At 37.2% G+C, this 26,405-nt stretch overlaps 2 protein-coding genes across 4 annotated transcripts; one reads left to right on the top strand and one right to left on the bottom strand.

Moving 5' to 3' along the window:
* The first annotated feature begins 2,323 nt into the window (after positions 1-2,323).
* Positions 2,324-5,832, top strand: LOC121052418. 2 transcript variants are annotated; one of them, XM_040517357.1, is made up of 5 exons: positions 2,324-2,410; positions 3,900-3,956; positions 4,536-4,632; positions 5,299-5,417; positions 5,584-5,832. In XM_040517357.1, the coding sequence occupies exons 2-5, from the start codon at positions 3,949-3,951 to the stop codon at positions 5,702-5,704; spliced, it is 345 nt and encodes a 114-aa protein (XP_040373291.1). In that variant the 5' UTR covers positions 2,324-2,410; positions 3,900-3,948; the 3' UTR covers positions 5,705-5,832. The 2 variants fall into 2 exon arrangements, 1 of the variants encoding a protein (XP_040373291.1); XR_005809010.1 differs by lacking the exons at positions 2,324-2,410; positions 3,900-3,956; positions 4,536-4,632 and adding an exon at positions 5,154-5,182 and having other exon boundaries at positions 5,584-5,823.
* Positions 5,833-9,774: 3,942 nt separating this feature from the next.
* On the bottom strand, positions 9,775-15,588 carry LOC112192009 (senescence-induced receptor-like serine/threonine-protein kinase). 2 transcript variants are annotated; one of them, XM_024331519.2, is made up of 13 exons: positions 15,462-15,588; positions 14,780-15,323; positions 14,181-14,665; positions 13,903-14,041; positions 13,740-13,811; positions 13,535-13,606; positions 13,354-13,434; positions 13,034-13,191; positions 12,563-12,789; positions 10,940-11,066; positions 10,755-10,817; positions 10,449-10,638; positions 9,775-10,278 (listed from the first exon to the last, which is right to left on the bottom strand). In XM_024331519.2, the coding sequence occupies exons 1-13, from the start codon at positions 15,550-15,552 to the stop codon at positions 9,858-9,860; spliced, it is 2,670 nt and encodes an 889-aa protein (XP_024187287.1). In that variant the 5' UTR covers positions 15,553-15,588; the 3' UTR covers positions 9,775-9,857. The 2 variants fall into 2 exon arrangements, with proteins under 2 accessions (XP_024187287.1, XP_024187289.1); XM_024331521.2 differs by having other exon boundaries at positions 12,563-12,786.
* Positions 15,589-26,405: the final 10,817 nt, after the last annotated feature.

The following is a 26,405-nucleotide window of genomic DNA, read 5'->3' as shown; positions in this document are numbered from 1 at the left end:
CACCTAAATCTAGTCGCTAACCCTAATCCCTCATTCCCTCAGCCTCTATTCGAGATTTTGACTGACCCTGACCCTCAGCCTCTCTTAGACTCACTCCCTCTGTCCCTCAGTTTCAGTCGCCGCCGACCCACCGCAAAGTTCGACGGTTCGGCCTTATCTCTAAGCTAGCTCTAACCTCTCAGTCAGTCATCTCACTCCCTCAGCCTCTCTAAGCTAGCTCCTATTCGTAATCTCGAACCGCTGAACCGCCGACCCACGGCTTTGCTTCGACCCACTGTAAGTAAACCTTCTCTCTATACTTCATTGTTGGGATGTTGGTCTCCGACCCATCGATCTCCAGTTAATAGATTTGATTATTTGAAATTTCATCTCACAACTCTCAATCTCCCTCAGTCCCTCATCTGAAATGTTGTTGGACAAGGAGGTGGCGAAGGAGGTGACGAAGGCGGTGAGGAGGAGTTGTTGGAGAAGGAGGTGACGAAGGCGGCGGAGTCGCTGTCGTCTTGCACACTTAACCCCACGAACCCAACACATCCATTTCTCCAGAACGCACTCAACTCCTCCATCGTCGATTCCAAGACCAGTGTGTCGTTTCTGTAGGTCCTGGCAGGGACTCGGCGATTTCTGGGATTTGGGTTGATCCCTCTCTTATGGCAGTCCCTTGACTTTAAGTCAGAAACCCTAAAGGGGTTCCACGACTTCAGCCTCTCGCCTCTCTTTTCTTCTCTCGACCTATCATTTCAGTCTCTCTCTTTCTTCTCTGGCCTCTCGCCCTCTCTTTCTTCTCTTCGTCAATCTTCTCAGTTTTCTCTTCGTCATCGAGAATTCGAGATCGTCAAGGAGACTGCCAAGGACTGGAAGGGTCTTCAGTCCTCTCAGTTTTCTCGTCGTCTCTGGTCTCCGCAGCCGCTCCGGTCATCTAGGCCCTCAAAGAGCTAGATCGCGACCGCAAGGCCACTTCTGCAGATCCAGAGCCTCTCTCTCAAGTACTCTCTATCTCTATATCTGTATATATCTATATATCTTTTTACCTCTGTTTGATTCTAATTGATATTAATAGTTTTGTAATTCGTAAAAATTGAGATGAAGGTGTTCGCTGCAGATCCAGCTTTACTGCTGAAGACATCAAGCAGCCCAGGTACGTTTTGCTTTCTATGATTAATTTGCTTATTGTGTGGTTACATATGGCCAAAGTTTGTGGCTTTATAATCGATTACTGCTATTGATCTGTAAATTCATGCTCTGTATTTCTATTTTACCATGTGGCTTTCGAATTTTGAATCTTAACAATAGTGTTTTCTATTATGTAATTTTGGGTATCTGCTTTTGATGAATATTTGGTTTCAATTTTCTTCTGGGTTTGTTTTGATTTTGTGCTGGTATGAACTTAATGGCAGGGAATCTGGGGTTGTAAAGGTGCAGTCAAGAAAGAAAGCAGAGATCTTTTTAAAACGTTCTGGTTCAGCTAAAGCAAAGGTAAAAAGCCAAACCTAGATTCCAGTTTCTTCAATTTCAGCTTCAAGATATGATCTTTTAAGATTTTGCTCTGTTTTGTTTTTTTTTTATTGATCATATGGCAATAACGAAGAGGACTTAGAGAGAATTGCTCAACAGGAACAGGTTCTCCAGTTTACAAGGTTAGATCTGATTGAGTTTTTCTTTTTGGTACATTTAGATCCGATTGAGTTTTGAGAACTGATGTAGACTTGTTCTGCTTTCTCTATTTTTTATGTAATTGAGAATTTTTGCTCTATGTTATATAGTTCCTACTTTCTCTATGTTCATATTTAATTTTATTAAATAGGTTAGTTGGTGAAGAACTGGAATCAATTATAGAGAAGGTGGTTCTGCTGGCAACATCACCTTTAATTGATTGCATTCATTAAGGATTTAGCATATTTATGTTTTGTTCATGATTCGGTGTGCACAACTGCACATGCAGATACATGTATTCTCTATTTGTTATGTCAAGATCAGCAACCTTTATTCTAGGGTTTGTTTGTTATGGGTATGGATATTTCTTCAAGTCCATACAAAAAAATTGGAGGTGGACTTGAAGAAAGAGCAAAATTTGAGCAAAATTCTTATAAATTTATTAAATGGATTGTGCAGAGCGATGTTAGTACTTTAGTTTCTCAGATAAGAGACTTGGATAGGAAGAATGCAGAACTGGAAGAACAAAATAAAAATTTGGCTTATAAATTGCCTACCAAAGGATATAGTAACCAGTAAATTCTCTAATCTATGAATCTCTACATAGAGGTTCGAGTTTATGTTTCTATCAGCTATAATCATGTAGTCTGCCATTTGCAGGATTGGATTTGAAGCAAACAAGGATCTGCCTACTGTGAAAAACACCATGATTGCAGGCACATATTATGTAACTAAGTATCTGGGTTCAGCTGCTTTAGTAAGATTTCCCTCTAAATTTGGGTTTAATTTACTTCTTCCTTCGGTGTACAGTTTCAAAATTATGAACTTCATGCCTGTGTCAATTTTTGGTGGATTGAAAGAACGGATAAGGAATTATCATTTATCTGTGAGTTAGTTATGTTTGCTATTAGTTGCGAAAGTAGTAAATTCAAATTTTGGTTTGATCTGTTTGGAAAGGTAGAACTTGATTATGGCATTATGTGCTTCAAGTTGATGAAGAGTCCCATGATTCTGTTGTGCACGATATATGCTTTTCTTGCTAGCTTTGATTGCTGGGATATTGAAGGCAAAATAAAAGAGAAGAAAATGAAATGGGCTCTGTTTGATTGTTGGTTTGATCTTATTTGAGCTTCTGAATCTGTTTCTTTCGTTCAAATTTTGAAGACTATAAAGAGTTAATTGGGACGGGGCTTGGCAATTGGATCCATATAGATTCCAAACTACTTTTATTTTCCCTTCATCTTCTGTTTTGAGATTGGTCTTTATTGTTTGGTTCTCAAAATGTTGGACGACCATTTTGATTGAGTTCTTGTTGTTAGTGAATGCTCTCTCTCTCTCAATGTAAGTGAATGCTCTCTCTCTCTGTCTCTGTCTCTGAGCTATTATAGGTAGAGCACGCTGATTATCTATCACTATTTTAGTTGCATGTATTTATCATTTTCATGTATGTGTGATGCTTTATGTCTTAATTTTGAAAAAGTTGAAGAGTGCTGACTAAAGTTCTCACAGAGGATTTAGACTAAGAAGTGATTGATTTCTGGCATCGATTAAAGGTAGCTTCTTCTTTTTCGAGCAGGCGAAGATTATTGTTAGTTATTGACAATGAGGGAGTTGAATGGTTTATGGGAGGTAGGATTACAATATATGTTGGTGACTAAATGGTTGACAGGAGAGTTCTACATGAATGGTTTAGGGGATTAGGATTAGGTTCTTAGTGGTTTGGAAATCACTTTGTTGCAAAAGTGTCATGGAGAGGCAATGTTAAGATGAATGAGCAACATTTGAAAAAAAAAATATACACTTAAGAAATAGGAATGAAAATATTTCTTCACGGATAGGTATGGCATTGATAAGAGATCAATGAAAAGTTGTTTGGGATAGTTGGTCAACTGTATAACAACTATAAAAGTGAAGGATTAATGACTGTTGATGGCATTACTTTTATATTATGTATTATGAGTTTCTGGATTGGTTTGTGTAGTGCATCACTTTTAAACTATATATTTAAGCTGATTAGTTCTCAAAAGTTGGAAAGGATTTAGTCCATTTCAGTAAATCATTGCCCTTTAATCTATACCATATCTTTCGATAAAAAAAATCTATACCATATCTAAATTATTTTGGCTTCAACCCCCAGGTTCGAGTTGTTGATTGTTTGTTTAGTTTCCTGGTAATTTCTATAGTCAAATGTCTTTTCATCCTTCATTCATTGATATCTTTTGTTGACATATTTATTTGCTCTATAGGTAATGGGGCTCTATGAGAAGGCCCAGGAGATATTGATGAAAGAAAGAAATGTTCAGGTTAGCCTTTTTATTTAATTCTTTTTCTTTATATAATTATGTGTAATTCCCCAAGATCTTGATTCATAATGTAGACGTGTGCATTGATATTGTTAACTAGAGCATTAAGTTGCTTAAATCACAAAGTTTTTGCAGTTTATAAGCCAGCCCGTGTCTTCACTAATAAAGATCGCAGCATAAGTAGGCAAATGAACTTAGTTTTTGGGAAACTCATACAGAGTCTCTCTTTTAATAATCGTAGTGCTGCTGTTTAAGTACAAATGAATCTAGATTGTCAGTTTAGATTGTTAAAAAATAAACCACTTTTTTTCTATTTAAGACTGTATTTGGTTGAGAAATAGTGATTGTTCTATATTGTCGTAGCAAACGAGTGAAATACATTATCCAGAAAATACTTATTTGTTGTTATATATGACAAGTTAACAATAAGTAGCCACATTACTACATTGAAAATTTATTAATTTATCGGTACTAGGAAAATCACTAGCTTGAGAGGCTCTTTTTGTATCTTTGAATCTCTACATAGAGGTTCGAGTTTATGTTTCTATCAGCTATAATCATGTAGTCTGCCATTTGCAGGATTGGATTTGAAGCAAACAAGGATCTGCCTACTGTGAAAAACACCATGATTGCAGGCACATATTATGTAACTAAGTATCTGGGTTCAGCTGCTTTAGTAAGATTTCCCTCTAAATTTGGGTTTAATTTACTTCTTCCTTCGGCGTACAGTTTCAAAATTATGAACTTCATGCCTGTGTCAATTTTTGGTGGATTGAAAGAACGGATAAGGAATTATCATTTATCTGTGAGTTAGTTATGTTTGCTATTAGTTGCGAAAGTAGTAAATTCAAATTTTGGTTTGATCTGTTTGGAAAGGTAGAACTTGATTATGGCATTATGTGCTTCAAGTTGATGAAGAGTCCCATGATTCTGTTGTGCACGGTATTTTTCTACAGCATATTGTTTACCTGATGGCAGCGTCTAGGCAGCAATGCTGCCAACACTCTCTTCTTTTTGCACCACATAGTTGATGTAAGATCTATTGGAAATTATGAACTTCATGCCTGTGTTGTTTGGTTTTGGTTTGAATTGCGTAATTGGTAATTGCAATTTATAAACCTACCAAAGTGAGAGACCTTCCATAACCAGTAGATTCCCATGATTCTGTTTGTTTGAAATATAATCGATGTCAAGATTTTGCTTCTAGTTAGTTTGTTAGTCATGAGGTATCATCTTGTTTCTTGCTCTGTTCTTGCTCTAATTGGGCTCGTCGTCTGAAGGTTTTTGTTGTTTTCTTGCAAGCTAATATGTTCTCTAATCTATTCTCTGATTTGCTTCAAAGGGCTGTAAGACGTCAGTTTGCTCTTTGTGCTGGCTTGCTGCAAGAAAATGGATCCTTATTTACTGGCTATCATTTTCATGGATGCCCATAATAGCAAAGACAAATTTAATCATGCTTTGGTAAGCTTTTTTCTTTTCTTTTCTTTGGTAAGGACACTTGAGTAATGTGGCTTGATGTTTTGCTATTTTGTTTATTATTCTGCTAAACTGCTTTGTCCTTGGTTGCATGATATCTGATCCAGCAAAACAAGGATATAACTTCATTCTATGTGCATATTATCTGCAGGGTTATGCATATATACTCACGCACCCCGGAATACCTTCTGTCTTCTATATATGACCACTTCTATGATTCGGGTGATTCCATTCATGATCAGATTGTGAAACTGGTACAGCAGTATGGCTAGCTAGTTCTTTTATTAACTTGTGTCTAGTAGAAATTCTTCCTTGTTTAAGCATTTGGATTTGTCTGCATATCCAAATTAGTAGATATGGGTCATTTTGAATCGATATTCATGATTAGATTTGTGTACATGAGACAATGGTGGATTAATGGAAATTGCAATTAATGATTTTGGATGTGGATTTTATGGTTTCAGGAATAGCCAATTTTAATTTCCAAAATGCATGCATACCAATTGTACAGGGGACTACTAAAATGTGTCACAAACTGCAAGCTACAACAAAAGCACACCAAAACGTGTGGTTGCAGCTGTACAGACCACACAAAAATCAATAATAAGTCTATTGTCTTTTTGACAATGGGACAACAGAAAATTGTAGTCTGAAAGCCAAAACAACAACATAAGTTAGTTGAAAGTATTGGCTAAAGTGTATAACAACAACAAATAAGTGTGATTGGATGTGATTACAGACAATATAAAACACGTACTAAGCTAATTCAGACTACAAAAATTTGTCGTCTAAATAATCTCAAACGACAGTAAATTGTCGTCGTAATGAGATTGACATAACAGAAAGAATATGATATCTATTGTCTAAACCATTTCCCAACATCATATATGTATAATTTCAAAATCTTTCACACAACACTTAAATGTCATACAAACCAACCCTAGAACGACACTTAATTGTCCTCTGATTCTCTTTACGACCACATATAATTGTCGTGTAAAGTTAATTAGCACAACCTTTAAGTGTTGTTGTATGAGAGAAGACACAACATATGAGTCTTCATTTTTCTTATTTAAGGGCATTCAGACCACACAAATAAGTCTTGCAAATATGCTTCACACAATAGTATTTAAAAAATACTGTGGTTGTTTTGTTTATCAGACAATACAAAACTGTTGTTTGAACGCTTTTAAAAATACAGATCACAATGTTCCCAAAATGCAAAACTCATCAGACGACACAAGACTTTTATTTTTTTATGTCGTCTGAAAAATCAGACGACAGAACACTTCTGTCGTCTGATGCCCCCAAGAGACGACACCGTACTAGACGACACATTTTTGTTCGTTCAGACGACAGAACAGTTGTGTCGTCTGAAGGCCTTTTTGGCATAGTGAAAGCTAATTGATCGATACAATTCGTGTTTGTTAGAGCACGATTTCTCCGAGCTCCGGTGGGAATCAACTGCACAATAAAAAGAACATACTAATAACATTTATAGCTTTGCCTTGCCGAACGAAGCGAACCGCATTGTTCTGAGATCCAGTAATGGCTAAAATAGCCTAAAAGATACCTGCCGGAAAACCTAGAAAGTTTTTGAGCTTTGGTACACCGTTTGGGATAATTTTCTAGACAAGATAAGACAACAAGAACACCAGCGACTTCAAACTGATCCGATTACACACACACACACACACACATATATGTATGTATGTACACACACACACACAGAATTCAGATGGTTCAGATTAGATGGTGTTTAAAATCAACAGTGTGGATCTCGCCAAATTTCCTATTCTAAAATAATTATTGGTATACTGTTGTAGAATGAGGAAATTTGAGAAAAATGTGCTTCCTCATTCATAATGGGGCTATTTATGTAGGGACAAGATGATAAGGATTACATAGAATCTAAATCTAATATTACAAGGAATCCTATTCTAATATATGAACAGGAAATCTATAACTAAATATACTCTCCCTATTATATAAAAATTCACATTCCCGTTTGGACTAGTTGACTTGATACACATTTACGCAAGCGTACGTATCATTGTCAAGATAGGAAAATATTATGCCCAAAGTTTATCGTACCACGAGGATTAGTGGCTAACTCACAATCCTTGAGTAATCGGAAGTAAAGACACTTAGCAAACAAAAGAAAAAGAAAAAGAAAACAAATAAAAATGCTAATCTAAGGCACCAAACCTTAGCAATGCTCAGCTTTGGTTTGCACCAAAAGCCTAATGAAAACTAACAGCCTAGTGATGGCTATTTACAATGCTCTCAGTTGCTGGTCTGATTCAATGGCAATGGGAGCTGGACCAGAGAATACCACTATCTTTTTTATTATGCACATATAAAAGCTCTACTAATTCTCAAACTCGATCATCAAATCTGTATACACAAAATTCTCCAAGAACAAAATCATTTTCTGGCTAGAGAAGCATAGAAAATGAAAGACAAAATGCTAGAAAATTAGGCTTGATAGAACTCTTCTTGGACCTAGCCATTGAATTGGGCAATGTAAATCTTGAAACTAAAATCGCAAGATCAAAGAAAAAGATTTGAAAGAGAAAGCTCGTTGATATAGAAAATGATATAGAGGAAGCTATTTTTCCTCTCTCCTTTCTCATCTTCTTTTCCAGATCAAAGAGAAAGCTCCTTGATTGCTGGAACTCGTCCTTTGATGGGAGGCCTACGAAGCGGTGTGGAGGTTGAGGAAATTAGTGCTTCCTCCTCCTCCGCTGTTGCTGATGTCTCCACCGCAACCGAGATTTACCTTCGATCATCCCCCTCGGCATGGGCTTGGCCGTTGCCAGATCAAGCCATACGGTGGTGATCAAAAGCGGCTTCGGCGAATTGATTTTCTGATGCGCGAATTGGCCAAGGACCGCTATATGCTGGCGTCTAAGGAAGAAGAAGATAAGAAAGAACAGGGAGGGAGGAGCTAACGGCTCTAGGTATCTATCTTCGGTCGGGTTGAGAATCTTAGGTCCCGTTCTAATATTTTCAAAATGTGAGGTACTGAAATTTTTAAAGAGCAATAATTCACGTACTGTTTGAACCAATTTCCCTTAACAAAACGGTTTTCCCACATGGAGGTCCAAGCTTAAATGTCATAAGTAATCAACTACTTCTAGTGAAAGTCAGAGTACCAGATAAATGACGCAATTTCAGCCCATGTGGATAAATTACCCATTGATATGATAAAGTTTGGGTGCTGCTATATTTGGGTTCCGTCGGCCAGCTGCGCAGAAACATTGGGTGTATGTCTCAACCGCAAACCCATAACCAAAAGCTCAAAGATAGAGGAGGTTCCACCCTACTACACCGCCAGAAAAGAAAGAGAGCAATATTGCAAAGGCGAGGTGGAGGCTGCAGAGTATCCGCAACAACCCCCGGAAAGTATCCGCAACAACCCCCGGAAAGCATCTTCGAGAAGTTGCATCTGTCATGCCTCTTAGAAGAAAGGGAGGATGGAATGGAAGAGTTCTATGGAACAAGGGTAGGGAAAGCCCAAAGATAGGACACAAGGAGGCCAAAGGTGTTCGGGCATGGACTCATGGTAGAAAGAACGCAATCGAAGAGAAGAAGGCAAAACGTTGCCTAGCTAGGTTTTGTGTTTGTTAAACCTACGCCCCTTTTTTCTTTCCTTTTTTTTTCTTCTTGAGATGACCTATTTCCCTTTTCTCTATTGTGAAATGGAGGGCCCAAAAAAGCCACACCAAAAAAAAAAAAAAAAACCATGAAACAGTTGAGAGTTGAGACGTTGCGCCGTCTTTATCTTCTTCAGACATATGCCTATGAACTTTAGCTCGAGTTACAGGGACAAGATGAGTTTAATTTTTCGTGCATGTTGGATCTAAGATCCTACATTCATTTATCTGTAGTAACAACTCATATTTGTTGAGAATATATACATCCCACATGGGAAAAATGATACCTTGCTTGTGGGTTTATAAGGGTTTGAGTCACTTCATCCATTGTCAATTGGTTTTGGATGTGAATCTTATATATATCAGAGCGGGTTACTTCCGTGTGCATGCCCCGCGGCCACACGGACTCCATATCACCCAAAGTTGTCTACGTGTATGACTTGAAAATTTGCAACACGTGCGAGACCGTGTTGAGAATATATACATCCCACATGGAAAAAATAAGACGTTGCTTGTGGGTTTATAAGGGTTTGAGCCACTCCATCCATCGCAGATTGGTTTTGGATGTGAACTCCAAATTACTTTATCAATATTTAATCATTTTTGCTCCAAATACTATTTTCTTTGTTTAGGAAATAGGGTGTCTTTTGCAGATGAATAATTGTGAAATAAAACCAGGAGCAGGCATCAAATGCTTCCACCATACATAATACAGATTAATAGCATTGTATGTTGAGACATTATTTTGTCGACAAAAGTACTACAACTACCTTACTGAGGGACACATCATAGTGATGGAGTTATTTTGAGACACCACATCAATGGAACTTCCTAGTTCAGTTTCATAGCTGCTGTGGTTTGTTAGATCGAGCTGTGCTGGCAAACACTTTTTTAGTTCCATCACAACATTGCTCATGACTGGCCTCTTGCTGGCCTCTGCAGATACACATGCCATTGCTATTTCAATAGCTTTCCAGGCAGAGTTGACATTGAAGGTTCTCTCTAACATCGGATCGATGATACTGTAAATGTCTCCTTGCAGAAGCATGAGTTCAACCCATCTAATAATGTGAGTTCTCTCACCATTTGTTCTTGAATAAACAGGTTGACCAGTGATAATCTCAAGCAGTACAATCCCAAAGCTATAAACATCACTCTTCTCATTCAGCCTGTTTGATTGATGGTACCTTCAAGCCAACCAAACATCTCAAGTTCAGTCACCATGTTTGAAACTAATTAGACAAAGCTCGCCTCATATAAACAAAACAGGCACCGTGGCATTAATTAATTGGGATTCAAAATTTCAGGGTGTACACCAACAAAAAAAAAAAGAAATAGAAAGAGAAAAAAAACTTACTCAGGTGCAAGGTAGCCAGGAGTACCAGCAACACATGTAACTATATGAGACACATCTCCTGAAGCAAAGTTTCTTGACAGGCCAAAATCAGAGAGTTTGGCTTTGAACTTTTCATTGAGTAGGATGTTTGTTGATTTCACATCTCTATGGATCATAGCTGGTTTACAACCATAGTGTAGATACTCCAATCCTGCAATTCAGAATTATGATTTTCATTTCTCACAAGTTAAAAAGAAGGAATTCAAGAAAAAAAAAAATTAAAGATACTAGTTAGCAAAGGATTATGTAAATCAGTCAGTTGCAGACCTTGCGCAGCTTCTGTTGCTATTTGAAGTCTTCCTTCCCAAGTCAAGACACCTGAACTTTGATCTAAACTCATTCAAATATAAAACGTCACACGGTTAGGTATTTGTGTCATAACTGGCAAATTCAATCCTATTGTGATGCAAGAATGTTTCAGCAGAAGACTAAATTGTCCATTGCAGTCAAACCTGAGAGAAATGCTTGCAAGTTTCCATTGGCCATGTACTCGTAAACAAGCCCTTTGTTGATTTCGTCATCACAATATCCAACGAGGCTAGTCAAGTTTGTATGATGAACTCGCATAAGAAGATGAACCTGTAATTTACGAGGTCACAAACACATTGTCGTAATTTCATATCTATCTATTCATCATTTGGTATCATAGACTTCACCAATATGAGAATTGTCTAAAGTATCTTTTAGTCTAGAAAATAAAAACTTATAATGAAATTATCTAAAATAGTTATCCTAGTAAAAGAAATTAAAAAACATTTGGAGAGAAGGCACCTCCGAGCTTCTCGGAGCGATCTTCGTTTTCGAAACCTAGCTTTCGACTGGTGACGGTGTCTTTCCTTCAACCAAGGCGGCGATCGTGGATGACGGCGATCTAGGGAGGGATCTCTGGGTGATTGTGGGTACGGCGAGGGGTTTTTCTCAAACCGTGTTGGGGGTTTTCGGTCCAGCCTGTGAGGATCTGATCATCGGCTCTAGCAGGCGGGTTCTCTCATCGTCGGGAGAGGCCGAAAGGAGAAGGGTCTAGCGGCGGCGGTTTGGGATCGAGGTCGTCAGGTTTTGAATCGGGTGTAGCGGCGGAGATCGTCGTTTGGATTATAGCTACGGTTGTTGTTGCAGCGATGGTTTGGAGGCGGTTTTAGCTGCTGTTTGAGGTTGCTCATAGGCCATTAACGTGTGACCGCTTGGGGTTTCTATCACTTTCCAGCCGGTCTTGGCAGGGGATTGTTTTTTCAGGGTTCTGTTACAGGCTGGGCTAGTTGGGCTGATCTCGAGCCGCAGCGCTCATGTTTGGTCGGACGGGCCGGCCGCCTGAGGTGATGACGGCGGTGGTTGTCGGTTGACAGCAGGGACGAGGAAGCGCTCCTGCTGGTCAGTTTGCCTGGGTCTAGGCTTAGGTCTCATGGGCTTAACATCCTATGGGCCCATTGGAGTAGGTCTAGTTCCTTTCTGAATTGGGCCAGGGTGGAGGGCGCCTTGACACCCTCATCTGTTACTTAATGCTCAACGCTGGCCTGGCATGAGATTCTGACCTCCTTCAGAAATGTTAGGCTTATGGTCTCTAAAGTGCCGGTTGTAATTCAGATCATGATTCTACAAAATTGATAATTATCTTGAGTTGGACTAGAGAAAAGCAGCTTATGGATGAGGAATTGACTCCTATTTGTTTGTTGGGAAGTAGTTTTCTTTTCATATCACAATTTGGTACCTAGCGGAGAGACGGCTAGCTAGAAGATGATTTTTCCTCCGAAGACACGGAGTTGTTCTTTGTTTATGGGTTCGCTTTATAAAGTGGCCTCAAATTAACTTGTAATGAGTTTACATTACTTAGACAGGAGCTTGGTTGTTACCTCGTAATTTTTCTGTCTTTAAGTATATGTTAGACTGTGGCTTTTTTGCTGGTCAACGTACTAATATAATGAACCTTTATTTTCAAAAAAAATTAAAAATTAAAAATTAAAAAAAATTAAAAGATTAAAAAACAGAAAAACCTAAATATAAAGAAATTGGTGAAGCGTACTCGTGCATCGCGTGATTAAGTTAGAAAAGACTGCATTAGTTTATTTTCAGAAACTTGCCTCTGCGTGAAATTGTTGAAGTCCTTGACTTGATGATGGTGAAAGCAGCTTGACAGCTACTTGAGTTTTGTCATCTATGTAGCCATGATAAACAGTTCCAAATCCACCTTTGCCAAGAACCCTTTGCCGGTTGTTTGTGATCTTGAGGATCTCAGAGTATGTAAACTTTCGGTTTTTTTGCTCGAGTTCCACTGATCCAGGGTTGGGTTTTGAATCGATTGCAGCTACTAAGATCATCATAATCGCAATTTCAATTAATGGGCATATATATATGAAAAAAGTATTACTATGTAATCAAGATCTACACGTTCATGTTATGAAATAAGAGTTATATATAAGACCCTCAGCCTTCATTAAAATTTCAGCATATATGCTTACCATGTTGTCTTTTCTTTTTACAGAAACAGAAGAAAAATAAGAGTTATATATAAGACCCTCAGCCTTCATTAAAATTTCAGCATATATGCTTACCATGTAGTCTTTTCTTTTTACAGAAACAGAAGAAAACTGCTCCAGCTAACATGAGGGTTGAAATTCCGGCAATAGCTCCAATTATTGGAATAATGCTTTTGTTCTTCTTTTTTGTTGTGCAAGATTCATTTGCGGCTAGATTTGGGTTGTCACACAAACTGACATAAAAATGGTTGATAGTAACAGTAGTTAGACTTTTAGTAGTTAAAACTCCTCAATTATTAGATACGATGCCGTAATTTTCAATAATATCTAAATTTGTACGAGAATACATGATCATGCATCTGCATTAATAGTCTCTAAGCTGTAAAAAACCACACCTTATTGATAGGAGGCCATTCTTCCTTCTTTCAACGAGTCCTAGTGGAAGTGAGCCTGTGAACTTGTTTTTCTCCAGGTTCCTACAAAGGTAATTAAATCAAGCACTATATCTATCACCATGCTTGCAAGCGAATCGAAGGATTTAGTTGCAATTTACACCTATTCTGATTGATAACTTACAGGACATTTAAATCTGGCAATTGAGACAAAAAGTCCGGAATTGGTCCTGTCAAGTTGTTGTTTGATAAATCCCTGAAATGAATTCATTCATCAGCTGTTGAGTATACAAATGGATTTTAAGTTTTAACCTTATGGTACGTATTTACCTTGTCATGTTGGTAACACACACACACACACACACACACACACACACACACACACTTACAATGTTTGTATCATTGCGAGATTGGATATTGAATGAGAAATCTCTCCTGTTAATCCACTCATCGACAAGTCCCTGCAGATTGCATGCATTTTCTATTACTTATTTATCACTACGACATATTTGAACTTGAATCTTTTGTAATCGAAGAGGGATATATACTTACAAGGAAATGATTCTTGGGGAGTCATCTTCAGGATAGCTACATTTTAGGCCTTCCCACGAGTAGTTTAGTGGGAGACATGGATCTCCCTGCCAATTCTTTGTAATTTCATAAGTTGACTTGACGTTTGTGATTGCTTCAACTAATATATTTCACAGTAAACAAAGAAATCTCATCAAAATGAATCCCATATACATAAGAAGTTAAGAACTAATTAAATAATAAAGTCAGTATATAGTGCTGAAATTAATCTTAAGGTATATTTCGGAAGAATTACTCACCATCCTCTTGCTTTGTTTCTAATTCTAGGAATTCTTTCAGTGTGTAAACCTCAACTCCATTGATACTGGGTGGAAGGGTAGAGTTGTCATCCTTGATGATTGAAAAATTCTGCCCTCCTCTCAAACCTGTCCTGCTGTAAATTGTTGTGGTGTACAAATAACTAGCAGCAAATGACTTCCGGTAGAGCTCTCCATGGTTAGTAATGTACTGCATTCTGGACTCGTTGGATTGGAGCTGTTCAATTTCTGCAAAGTGCATGTAAACATAATATTCTGTATCGTCTGCATCAATAGGAGGATCCCACCATAAATTCAAGGGAACATTAGGATTTTGTGATGTGGCAGCTGTGCTCATGACAATTGATGCTGGTTGGAAGCTGTTATGTTTGTCAAAGTCGACGGTGAATGAAGTATCCAATGTTAACCACTGATTGTCAACATCCTCATAGGGATACCAAAAGCGATCATAAATATCCTTTGGATACCTATAAATAGAGATGATGAACATATATACATTGGTTTCATTAGCTTAAGCTGTCCAAGATACTGAATATGTTGGTATATTCTATATATTCTATATATATTAGTAAAGGACTCACCTATAAGATTTTAGATCAGGTGCTATTTGTCCAATGTCAAGCCGCCGGTTAAGTGCCAAGGACCCAATTTGTGTTTGATAGGATGTAATGTTCAAACGCCTTAATTCTAATGCTGATATAAACGGAACCCCGGAGCCATTGTTCACCAGACAAACATGTATATAATTTCGGAGAGGGACATGGATGAGCTCCTTGTTTATGAAAAGGGATACATTCTCCACCTTCACTGAATCCCACAAATCTGTTCCAAGATGAAGGAGGAATGTTGGTAGTTCATCTTTGCTATCATAGTTCCCATACACGAAACTTGCTCTGATCAAATATTTGTCCCCACTTGTAACATTGATCTTGTAGCAGTTCCTGATTCCTTCGGGAAAGCTCCTGACACCCCAGTATGGCTGTTGATAAATATCTTTTACATAACGCAAAACGAGCTTACTTTCACCGGTGTCTATGAAGCCTGTGTCAGAAATGTAGTTGATGCCTGTTGTCTTCTCAGTGTAGCTGGAATTTTGAGTTCGGCCGCAATCTATGCTAATGAAGCCTGAGAATACAAGAGAGAGACATGCAACAATTAATATTACTCTTAATTAGCTTAAAATATGCTGAAAAAAAAAAAAAATTTGCATGCTTGAGCTATATATTTTACTGCAGATCGAATGCAGATATATCTCTTTCATACCTGATTGATCATCCTCGGCATGGACTAGGAGTATAAGAGAAAAACCACCGAGCAGCGCAAAGAGGATTTGCTTCAGTGGAAGCAACATCATTACAGTTTGGAAGATGAGACGCAAATTAATCTGTTTTTGAAGACTATCCTTATAAGAAAAAAGCTATGCGTACAGTATATATATACACATCCAAGTTTTTGACTCATTCAATCCTTGAAGAGTCATATTGTAATATGTATTGACTAGTTGGTCTAAACTCTAAATGAAATTGGACATATATGTTGGAGAGGAAAGATCCCACATTGGAAAAGTGACAAATAAAATATAACTTATAAGTGGGTGGATCTCACCTAATTGTACCGAGGCCTTTTGTGATTAAAACCCAACACCTATCGGGTGGTTAAGTTGGGACAATATCGGTACAATGGTGGGCCACGGGCCACGCTTGTCGCTGTTTAACATGGTATCAGAGCGGATTGAAGACCTAGTTTGGGTTCATTAAATTGGCCATCGGAAGTTTCCGATTGGATTATTGCCAAGTGTCCGATGTGGGCCTTGGATTGTTATGTGATTGGTCAAGTCTCTAATGTGGGACTTGTGACCCGATTTCCAATGTGGAATCGGGAATTAATTCCACGTGCATACCTAGAGCTAGGTTGCACGTGAGAATATAACTTATAAGTGGGTGGATCTCACCTAATTGTACCGAGGCCTTTTGTGATTAAAACCCAACACCTATCGGGTGGTTAAGTTGGGACAATATCGGTACAATGGTGGGCCACGGGCCACGCTTGTCGCTGTTTAACAATATATACCTGTCCAATAGCGTTAGAAGGAATTTGAGAGAGAGAAAGATGAGTGGTAGTGAGTGTCATTTCTTAATTCATTAAAGTTCAAAATTGACATTTTGTTTTTAAATGGGGTGAATGAGAATTCTAATTTGTTGGTAGGGTGAGTGAAATTTTTTTTTTTAGGTAAAATTTAGACATTGAATCAAAATAAAAAAAGAAAAGCATAGGAAATAGTGAAATACAAGTTAAAGCTCAGCTGAGGTTCAATTCCTAGCTAGTTCTGCAGATGAAACTTTGATCATCAATCTAAGAGTGAATGTTAGATCTTTATTATTTTATTTTTTTTAGTAAATATTTTCTACCATGAAAGTTGGAAATTAAGTCTCATACTCTCTGTTCAATTAAAGTTTAAAAGTGATCGAAAATTAATTGCTATGCACAAGAGGCTGCAATGGTTTTGGCGGAATTTTTGTGGTTGAACAGTTGCTAAACAACCAATCGACCAAGTGAACAAAGTGCTTATTCTGAATATATAATCATATATTCCTTGTGGCCTCACTTTATTTGGACCAGCTTCCTAACTCCTATCCATAATAGTAATAGTAAGATGGATAATAGTAACGAAATAGAAGGGAACGGAGTACATTAAGAAGTTGAGGGGTTACGTTCAAAAGTAAACAAAACAAGAAAACAAAAAAGAAGAAGAAGAAGTAAAATAGTTCTATCTCTTTGTTTCTTTCAATTCAACTCAATTCAATACATGTCGCGAGGCTAGCTAGTGTGTGGATCTGGTTTCCGGTGTGAATGGTATGGGACCATAGTATCTGCAAGTAGAGCTAGCTGATTCCTGCTTGTAGATTGAGACGGAAGAGTGCAGCGTCTTGAGCGGGGCAATGGATGTGTCGTATATGTCAACGTCTAGGTAACTGGAGAAGTACGTACCGCGTGGAACAAGTTTTCTTTTGGTCATGTGGTCGAGCTTCAGAGACTAATGAATGCAGCAGGGAAGGCATCTTATGACATGGGTACGTATTAGCAATTGACTAGTAAATATTGACTACTAAAGGAGATGCTTCCTTAGTTCATATTGAATAATGTTGTCAAGACTGGTTCCTTGAGTAAGACAGCTGTGTTTGATTCGTCGGACTTGGTTCCTTGAGCATGACAGTTTTTTTGAAGCTTCGAGACTGGTTCCTCGAGTAGAATAGTTGCATTTGATTCGTAAGAGCTGCAAACATGTTTGTCATGAACCTTATAGATCTTGGAAATTAATGTATTCTCGGAGAAATTAAGTTTTTATGATTGGAGACATAGTCAAGTTTTTGGGTTTGAAAATGACTAATTTTTTTTTTTGGGCAATAAATGACAATCCATTTTGTTAGTGAGATGGACTAAAACCTTACGTGGGTTGCAAGCAAAGTTTCAAATTTCTCCAAAACTACTGAAATTTTAGTTGAAATTTTCGTAATTTTGAAGTACCGAAACCAAATTCATATGTTATATCATTTCCGTCAGGAGTTTTCCGAAATTTTTCAAAATTTTCCGTACATTTCCACGAAATTCTTAATTTCCGAAGTATCTACACACACAAAATATATTTAAAAATTCACATCGAAATTTCTGTAAAAATTGTATGTCACCAATAATGAATTTTTTTACTTCGTACTTTCATAGAGAAAATATAAAATTTTGATTTTTTGTTTTTTGTTTTGTTTTTTGCAATCAAGTCGAATACAACAAAAAACTTTTTTTCTTTTATTTGCTACAAAGTTGTGTGCTCCAACCACAACATGATTCCCTTTTTGCTTCGTCTTAAATATCATATGTTTCATACAATGAAACACCATATTGGGTAATTCCACAATATCCGATATATGGATTGCATTTGGGAAGAGATCAACACACATACAATACCCATGTGATGAAGTACCAAAATCATTTTCAAAATTCATGTATTTAGGAGCAATATTGTATGATACTAAATGGAAGCAATTCAACCAGCTAGATCGAACCACATCGTAGTAGCTTTTATATTCCTTTTATTGTACTTGTTCATTTTTATTCACGGGGTTTTGGTATTACGTCCTCCCATCCCCCCCCCCCCAAATCCCATTGTAATTTTCTAATTATTAGTGAAAAATAGGTGATGACCAAACCTCCCACTGGGTCAGCCATAAAAAAAATAATAATAATAAAAAGTAAATCACATTCACATTATCAATATACAACACATTTATAATTACACATAGATAAAAAAAAAACAAAAAAAAAACACTGGTTTAGCAACCTACTACAGTACTGGTTAATAACTCGTCCATATTAAATATAGAAAATTACATAGTAGCACATGACCAAAGATGTAAACATAGAAAACCTACTTGCAAAAATATTTATACAAATAAGGACATGAGCCCAGGCCTAAAAACCAAATGAATCAAGCCTGATTCCCAATTTTAATGGCAAATGACTAAAATAGTACTCGAGTTTCATCATAATTTATGGCACTGCCGCTGTCCAATACCCAAACCCAAGTTTCATCAATTTCCAAACTCACCGATTTGGAAATCCTTCAAATTCTCCTTCCACATTGAGAATTTCAGCTAGAAGCTTTGAGGGAAGATGATCAATGACTTGAGGCGCTCCTAATAAGACCGGTTTCACTTCCGGAAGTGGCCGGAAAATGGAGAATTTCACCGGAGAACACAACTGCTATAGTGACGGTTTTGGGCAAAATTGATGGTTTTCTGGCCAAATCGCCGTGACCCACGGGTACCAACATGTAGAGGAGAAAGAGACGGTTCTTTTATGGGTGGTAGCACGCCGTATGGTTGCAGGATGCCGGAGAAATCAAGGAAAAACTGGAGATGGCCGACGTGGGGGAGAGAGAGGAAGAGAGAGAGATCGAGGAAGAAGAGGGAGAAAAGTGGCTGGGTAGGTTTCTGACCTACCCACAGTAACTTTTCTAATTATCATGAACAGTAACTTTCGTATTTCGCTTATAACTTTTGCATACGAACTCCGATTTTTACGAACCAAATATGCACACACTTGGTTTAACGTCCTTTACGACTTTCATGAAGAAAAACTTTTCAAATTTTGACCCGGTCAAAAAGTCAACTTTTAGGGCCCCCTAAAATATCGAAACTTAAATAAATTGTATAGAAAATCGTCATTCCTCGTTTAATAACAACTAAACATGAAAAATTTGATTCGAGGCGTAATAAAGGTTCTGTAGTTTACTTTGATATACATGAGGAGCAGATTCATGAATTTAGTATCACTAAGGTTCTGTGATTTACTTTGATATGATCGGCTACTGTCAATAATATGATCTGCTTATGTTCAAATTGAATTGGTCTACTATTTTATAGTTTATGGTTTATGTTAATGATATGATATTCATTGTTTATGGTTCAAATTGGCTAATGTGTGGAGGTGCAAAAGGGTGATGACACAAGAAATAATTGAACAAAACCACCGGCACATAGGAAAAAGTGCAGCACCGACACATAGGAAAAAGTTCAGTAGCAGAACTGGACGAGTATGAGTGCAGCGAGTGCAGTAGCAGGATTGGACGAGTGTAGTAGCAGGATTAAGCGATGACGAGTGCAGTAGCAGGACAAGAGTACAAGAGCAGTAGCAAAACTAGACGAGTATGAGTGCAGCGAGTGCAGTAGCAGGATTAAACAATGACGAGTGCAGTAGCAGGACAAGAGTACAAGTGCAGTAGCATAACTGGACGAGTATGAGTGCAGCGAGTGCAGTAGCGAGATCAGACGGGTGCAGTAACAGGATTAGGTGATGACGAGTGCAATAGCAGAACATGAGTACAAGAGCAGTAGCAGAATACGAGTATAAGTGTAGTAGCAGAACTAGACGAGTATGAGTGCAGCGAGTGCAGTAGCAAATTGGACGGGTGCAGTAGCAGGATTAGGCGATGACGAGTGCAGTAGCAGAATACTAGTATAAGTGCAGTAGCAGAACTGGACGAGTATGAGTGCAATAGCAGAACATGAGTAGCAGAACTGGACACGAGTATAAGTGCAGTAGCAGAACTTGATGAGTATGAGTGCAGCGAGTGCAGTAGCAGGATTGGACGAGTGCAATAGTAGGATTAGGCGATGAGATGAGATTAGTAGGAGAGTGAGGTCTAAGATTCTTTCTCTTAGCAACGTGTAGAAGAAAGATATTTATTTATTTTTTTGCTTTTGAGAAGTAACATAAATGGATTATTCTCAAAAAAAAAAAGTAATATAAACAGATTATTCTAAAAAAAAAAGTAACATAAAGGGATTATTCTCAGAAAAAGAAAAAAAGTAATATAAAGGAATTAGAAATCAAAAGGAGTAGTTAAGGGGGAAAAAAAGTAACATAAAGGGATTATTCTCGGAAAAAAAAAAGTAATATAAAGGGATTAGAAGTCAAAATGAGTAGTTAAAGGAAAAAAATAAATTAACTCATTACATGTGGCAAGTGGATAGTAAATTGTCCTTATTTGCAAGATTTAATATTTATAAAGGGATTACAAGTCAAAATAAGTAGTTAAGGGTAAAAAAAGTAAATTAACTCATGACATGTGGCAAGTGGAGAGCACATTGTCTTTAAGTATAAACTTTTGTCCTTAAATGTTCAAAACCAAATGTTGTGGAGTTTTTTGTGTTTTGAAATCCTATCAAGGGGATATATGTAGTTTGCTATATTAAATAGGGAAAATTTCACAAACAGTACACCAAGTAAAGACCACTAATAATTCTTATACATAAAGTTCCAAACCAATCATTTCGGTACACGAAATCTGAAACTCGACCCACTATCAGTACACGACGTCATTGACACTGTTAATTTAACACCAAAATGTCTATTATGCCCTCAGTTCTCTTTCTTCTGTTCTTTTTTTCCTTTTTTTTTCCTTTTTCTTTTTTACCAAAAAAATGAATTAGAGTGTAAGAGTACCAAATTACCCTTTTCTGCAAGGTAATATTTAACAGCGTCATTGACGTCGTGTCTACATAGTGGGTCGGACTCAAAAGTCCATGTACCAAAATGTTCAGTTTGGAACTTTATGTATTGAAATTATTAGTGGCCTTTACTTGGTGTACTGTTTGTAAAATTTTCCCTATTAAATATCACAATTCTAATATTCTATTATAATGTATAATTTTAGAGAGGTTACTTTGTAAATAGGTTTATTATAGGTTAGTTTAGTCTATGTAAAAGTATCATTCAAAAATATCATTTTATAAATGTAATTAATGTGATTTCTTTATTTTTAACAGAAATTTCCACCGAAATTGAAACTTTCTCCATAATTTCCTTAAATTTGAAGTACCGAAATTGAAACTGAAACTGAAATTTGAATCCTTGGTTGCAAGTCATATGTAGATTTTCTTTGACTTTAGATTCTTATTTTAATATTTTATATATGGCTTCGACCAAAAAATAATAATAATAAAAAATTTATATATGACAAATGAATTCGTCCCAGCCAAAGTGTTGACTAGTCGTCGACATAGAAAGCATCGGAAATACACTTGCTAGAAAAAAAATATAGGAAAAATATTTATTTACTCAAATTTGAGCTACACTTACCGCAACAAATTATAAGCTTGCACCCTTACCCATAAGATTTCACATTTTTTTCCCTATTAAGTTCATATTTTTTTGTGTTTTATTCATTTGTGAGACTATTTTGCCCTCTCTTCCATTATCACACACACACACACAGATATATATATATATATATATATATATATATATAGAGAGAGAGAGAGAGAGAGAGAGAGAGAGAGAGATCTTCGGATGCGGGTTTTTCGTTGTCACTATGGAGGTCAAAGGTTGATATCGCCGGTAGAAGTTGAAGTCAGTGGGACGGAGGGGATTTGAGAGAGAATAGTCATTTCTTAATTCATTAAAGTCCAAAATTGACATTTTGTCTTTAAATGGGGGTGAATGAGAATTCTAATTTGTTGGTAGCGTGAATGGGAGTTTTTTTTGGTAAAATTTAGGCATTGAGTGAAGCTCCAAAAAAGAAGAAAAGAAAATTAGATATAAACCCAAAAATATAAGCTTTCATTCGGAAAAACTCATAGATATTTTTCTTTTAATTTACACCTACTCTACATAAGCAAACCTTCCATGTAAAGGAAAAATGGATGCGTTTGCTAGGGTTTCCTAGCCGTCAACCTCTTTTTCCTCCAAGAGGTGGCAGGTGACGGCTTCAACCTCTGTCCATCTCCTCCATCGTGATGTTCATCTTTGACCATCGCTTCAATTCCTTTCTTTGGTTCTCCATCATCAATAGCATATCCTCCATGGAGCAAGACAACGTCTTGTACTCCTAAAATACTATTTCCAAGCCTTCGATCACTCCGGCATGATGTTTTGGTTTGAATTTTGTGTACTTGGTACTGCTGAAGGTGCACCATGGATGGATCAAGAACGATCATCCCCCAAATGATGCTCCCCTCGTCAATCTGATTCTGATCAAATTTGGTGATTGGTGTCGCTGGTTGGGCAGTGCTACTAGGAGTCAACTCTATGGTCTAGAGGCAGCGCGTTGGCACTTGCAACAATTGCACGGTAGCCTTCGAGTGTAGTCAAGTTTGCCTAAATCCAAAAAGGTACCTACTGATGAAGTCCTGAGCATGTTGTACTTAGGAAAACCTCTTAGCCCTAACTGGAAGGGCAAGGAGAATATGTAGTTTCTTTTATGTTTCTATGCCTATAAACTATGTATTAGATTATCTCATAGTTATAGGCTTGCTTTAACTAATTGAGCGATTAGTTCGAATATAGTTAGTCTATCATTATGTACCACTATGTTCGTCACCATGAATGTTCTATCCATTGCGAGGCAGCAGGAGGGTATGTAATGGCCTTCTTGGCATGAGTTTTATCAATGAAATTATCATGGGGAAATTCATTATAAACCCAATTTCTAGAAAAGTTAATGGAAAAAACCCACCTATTATTTTTTTTCAATCTACACCCAATTATTGCCAACTAGGATAAAATATTATCTTTTTTTTTTCCTAAAAATGACACATATTGCCACTATTTAAATCTGATAAATATTAATCAATTAGTAAAATTAACGTTCTCTTTAAATACCTTAATTATAGATTTTTTACTGGTCCCATTATTCTAGCAATTTTCCTTCTACTGATCATTATTGCTAGAATTATGGATCTTTTCTTACATATTTATGTTTTTTGAATTCAAAAATTTTATAGATTTAAATGAATGTGGAATTTAAACTTTCTATTATAAAGGCAGATTTTGTGTTTTCTATTTATGTTTTCCATCTATTTACTTGCAACTTGACTTAAGGGTAGATGTTTAAGTTTTGAGTGATGCTAGAGATCCCAAATTTTTGTACCAAAATTTGATCCCAAATGATGTGGCACATGCCACATCATTGATTTTGTGAAATTTAATTTTCCAACATGCATGTCTCTCTCATAAGATATTAAATTCTTTAACATTAACTTATTAATATTTTTTTCATAATATTAACAACAATAATAATAATAAGAAGAAACCCTTAAAACTTGATCCACATAACTTGGGAAGGATAGTTTCAGGTTGCTGGAATTGTATTCTTGCTATTAGCTGACTATATGAGTTTCCATCTATCTTCTTTCATCATCATATGTGTTGTTGTGGTTGGTAAGGAGGAAGATATATATAAGTACGGTAGATGATTTGGGATTGTCCTTCAAATCATAACTTCCATTGAAACTTAGAGAGTATAGCAGTTGTTTCATGAATACACACACACACACACACACACACACACACATACATATGATATGTGGTGTAATCTAGATCTACATTTTTTTTTTTGGTTAATAAAGATACGCACATCCATGGTAGAGCCATGGAAGTAGCTTCAAAGAACATGACCGGAGAGAGGCTAGGGGTCAATTCTTTTGCTGCGGTTGAAATTATTAATTTCTATTAGAATATATATTAATATTTTTTTGATAATGATAAAATTACAAGAGAGAAACATATTTTACTGGAAATTATTACATCTAAAATGATTATGTGGCACTTGTCATGTCATTTGGTATTGATATTTGGTATCATTTTTTGGTGTCTCAAGCATTTTCGTTAAGTTTTTAACCTAGCTATCTAATAGTTTTTTTTTAACCTAGCTAATAGATTTTGAGATTTTGTGTTTTCTATTTCTATCTTCCATCCATTTACTTGCAACCTGACTTAAAAGGTAGAGGTGGTAGAGGTGGTAGAGGTTTAAGTTTTTAACCTAACTAATAGGTTATCTCTCTACATGCATATTCCTATCTATTAGGTAACAATTGAGAATGAACAATAATCATCAAATTAATATGACAATATGCAAAAGGAAAAGTTCAAAGAAAAGAAAAGTATGTTCCAGGTATGACAATATACCTAGAACACGATACTTTACCATAAGAAAATTTAGGGTACAATGATGACAAATGAAAAGATTTGAAAACTAAATCTCATGAATAACATACCTTATGGGTAGTGTAGTACCCCAGAAATTCATTATTATTTTCTAAGGATTTTCCAGAATTTAATTAGTGGTTATCGGACGATTTCGTGGCTCATGGATGGAGCAGAAGTGTTTCGGACGAATTGTTATTCGAAAAGGTATGGTTTTAGGGGGGGGGGGGGGGGGCGAGGGTTGACTTTTTATTCGTTGAGTTTCTATGAAAACTTTCTTCACAAAAGTCGTAGAGTACGTCGATACGAGTTCTTAGACATGTAGAACACGAGAATCGGAGTTCGCATGAAGAAGTTATGAACAATTAAAAATTTAGAAAATTCTATAAATAAGGGTTTTCGTTTTCAGAAATTACTATTTATATTTTTGGAAGATTTCCTTTTTTGGAAACTCCAAACTCTCCGTTCTCTCTCTTGAAACGTAGTCGACTCGACCCGAACCCATGTATCCTACCCGGCCGCAGTTTCCTACTCTGGCGACCTCTACCGGTGAAACAAGCCTAGACCGACTCGCCTTCTTGTTCTGCTCTTCCCTGTTGTAGCCTATACCAGCGATTCTCCTCCATGATGGCGCTACAAGGTGGCAAAGTTTGAGGTATTCGGACCCAGTCGGAATTCTCAGTTCTGGCGACGACAGCGGCTCAAACTCGGCTTCCTGAGTTCATAGCAGCCTCCTTTGTCGATCCTTAGTGGTTGTTTGGAGCTATTTACGTGAGTAGTGATTCAACTCGAGGTGAATAGTGATCATCGGCTTGCAGACTTGACATAAGCTAATCTAGGCAGAGTTGGCTTGAACCTCATGTATTAAAGTTGTTCTATTTGGTGTTCTTGACATTTTGGACGATTGCATTATGATGGTTTTGAGTTTTGGCCAGTGGTGGTTGTGCCACCACCTGTGGTACCGCTTTGGCTACGTTCTAGCCCTTTAAGGGATGGTTTCTAGTTTTATATATCATCTACTCGTCGATACGAGAGTTTCGATATATAATATGCAATTTTTGGAGATCGTATGAATATGTTATCACTACTAAAAACAATTGCATTCGCTTCGGAAATTTGCGACGGCATTGATTTCCGTAGCAATTGAGACTCTATTGCTACGGAAAATGTTCCGTCGCAATTAAGTCTTATCATTTGCGACGGAAAATCTTTGCCGTAGTAGCTTTATAATCAATTGCTACGCCTTTTCCTCTTGCCGTCGCATAACTTTTTTCTATTTCCCCGCTAACATCTCGATAGATCTGTAGCCCTAATTAACCCAAGCGCTCTCTCTCTCTCTCTCTCTCTCTCTCTCTCTCTCTCTTCAGAACTTGGGTTTCTGTCTTCGTCCAAACTCAGGTTCCAAGAGCCTGAGGATCCACGACAACCCTGCTCTCGAGCACACCTCCATGGCCTCCAATTTCCTCTACCCGGTCTTCTTCATCGATCAGCACTGCATGAATCCCGAACCGAATGCACCCTCGGCCAGGTCCTCCAAGGCCGGCCTGAACCGAATCTGGCGCTCATTAGGTTTGCTCTAATTTATCCTTTTTTTTTTTCACTCTGTCTTTCTCCATCTCTCTGTTGTCTCTCTTTCTCCTTTCGGCTAAATCTCATCTCCCAGATTTGATTAAAATTTGGTTTTCAAATCTCATCTCCCAGATTTGATTAAAATTTGAGATTTTGATT

The sequence above is a fragment of the Rosa chinensis genome, chromosome 1, assembly GCF_002994745.2.
Source record: "Rosa chinensis cultivar Old Blush chromosome 1, RchiOBHm-V2, whole genome shotgun sequence".
Taxonomy (NCBI): Eukaryota; Viridiplantae; Streptophyta; class Magnoliopsida; order Rosales; family Rosaceae; genus Rosa; species Rosa chinensis.
This window is presented reverse-complemented; position numbering and strand designations above follow the sequence as displayed.

Bases quoted from the DNA above. Each gene is read 5' to 3' on its own strand.
- LOC121052418 (XM_040517357.1), top strand. The intron at 4,633-5,298 runs GTAAGATTTCCC...TTTGCTTCAAAG, and splicing joins ATCTGGGTTCAGCTGCTTTA to GGCTGTAAGACGTCAGTTTG. The intron at 5,418-5,583 runs GTAAGCTTTTTT...TATTATCTGCAG, and splicing joins ACAAATTTAATCATGCTTTG to GGTTATGCATATATACTCAC.
- LOC112192009 (XM_024331519.2), bottom strand. From the start codon at position 15,552: ATGATGTTGCTTCCACTGAAGCAAATCCTCTTTGCGCTGCTCGGTGGT. The intron at 11,067-12,562 runs GCAAGTTTCTGA...CGTAAATTACAG, and splicing joins TTCAACAATTTCACGCAGAG to GTTCATCTTCTTATGCGAGT. The intron at 10,639-10,754 runs GTCTGCAACTGA...TCTGAATTGCAG, and splicing joins AGCAACAGAAGCTGCGCAAG to GATTGGAGTATCTACACTAT.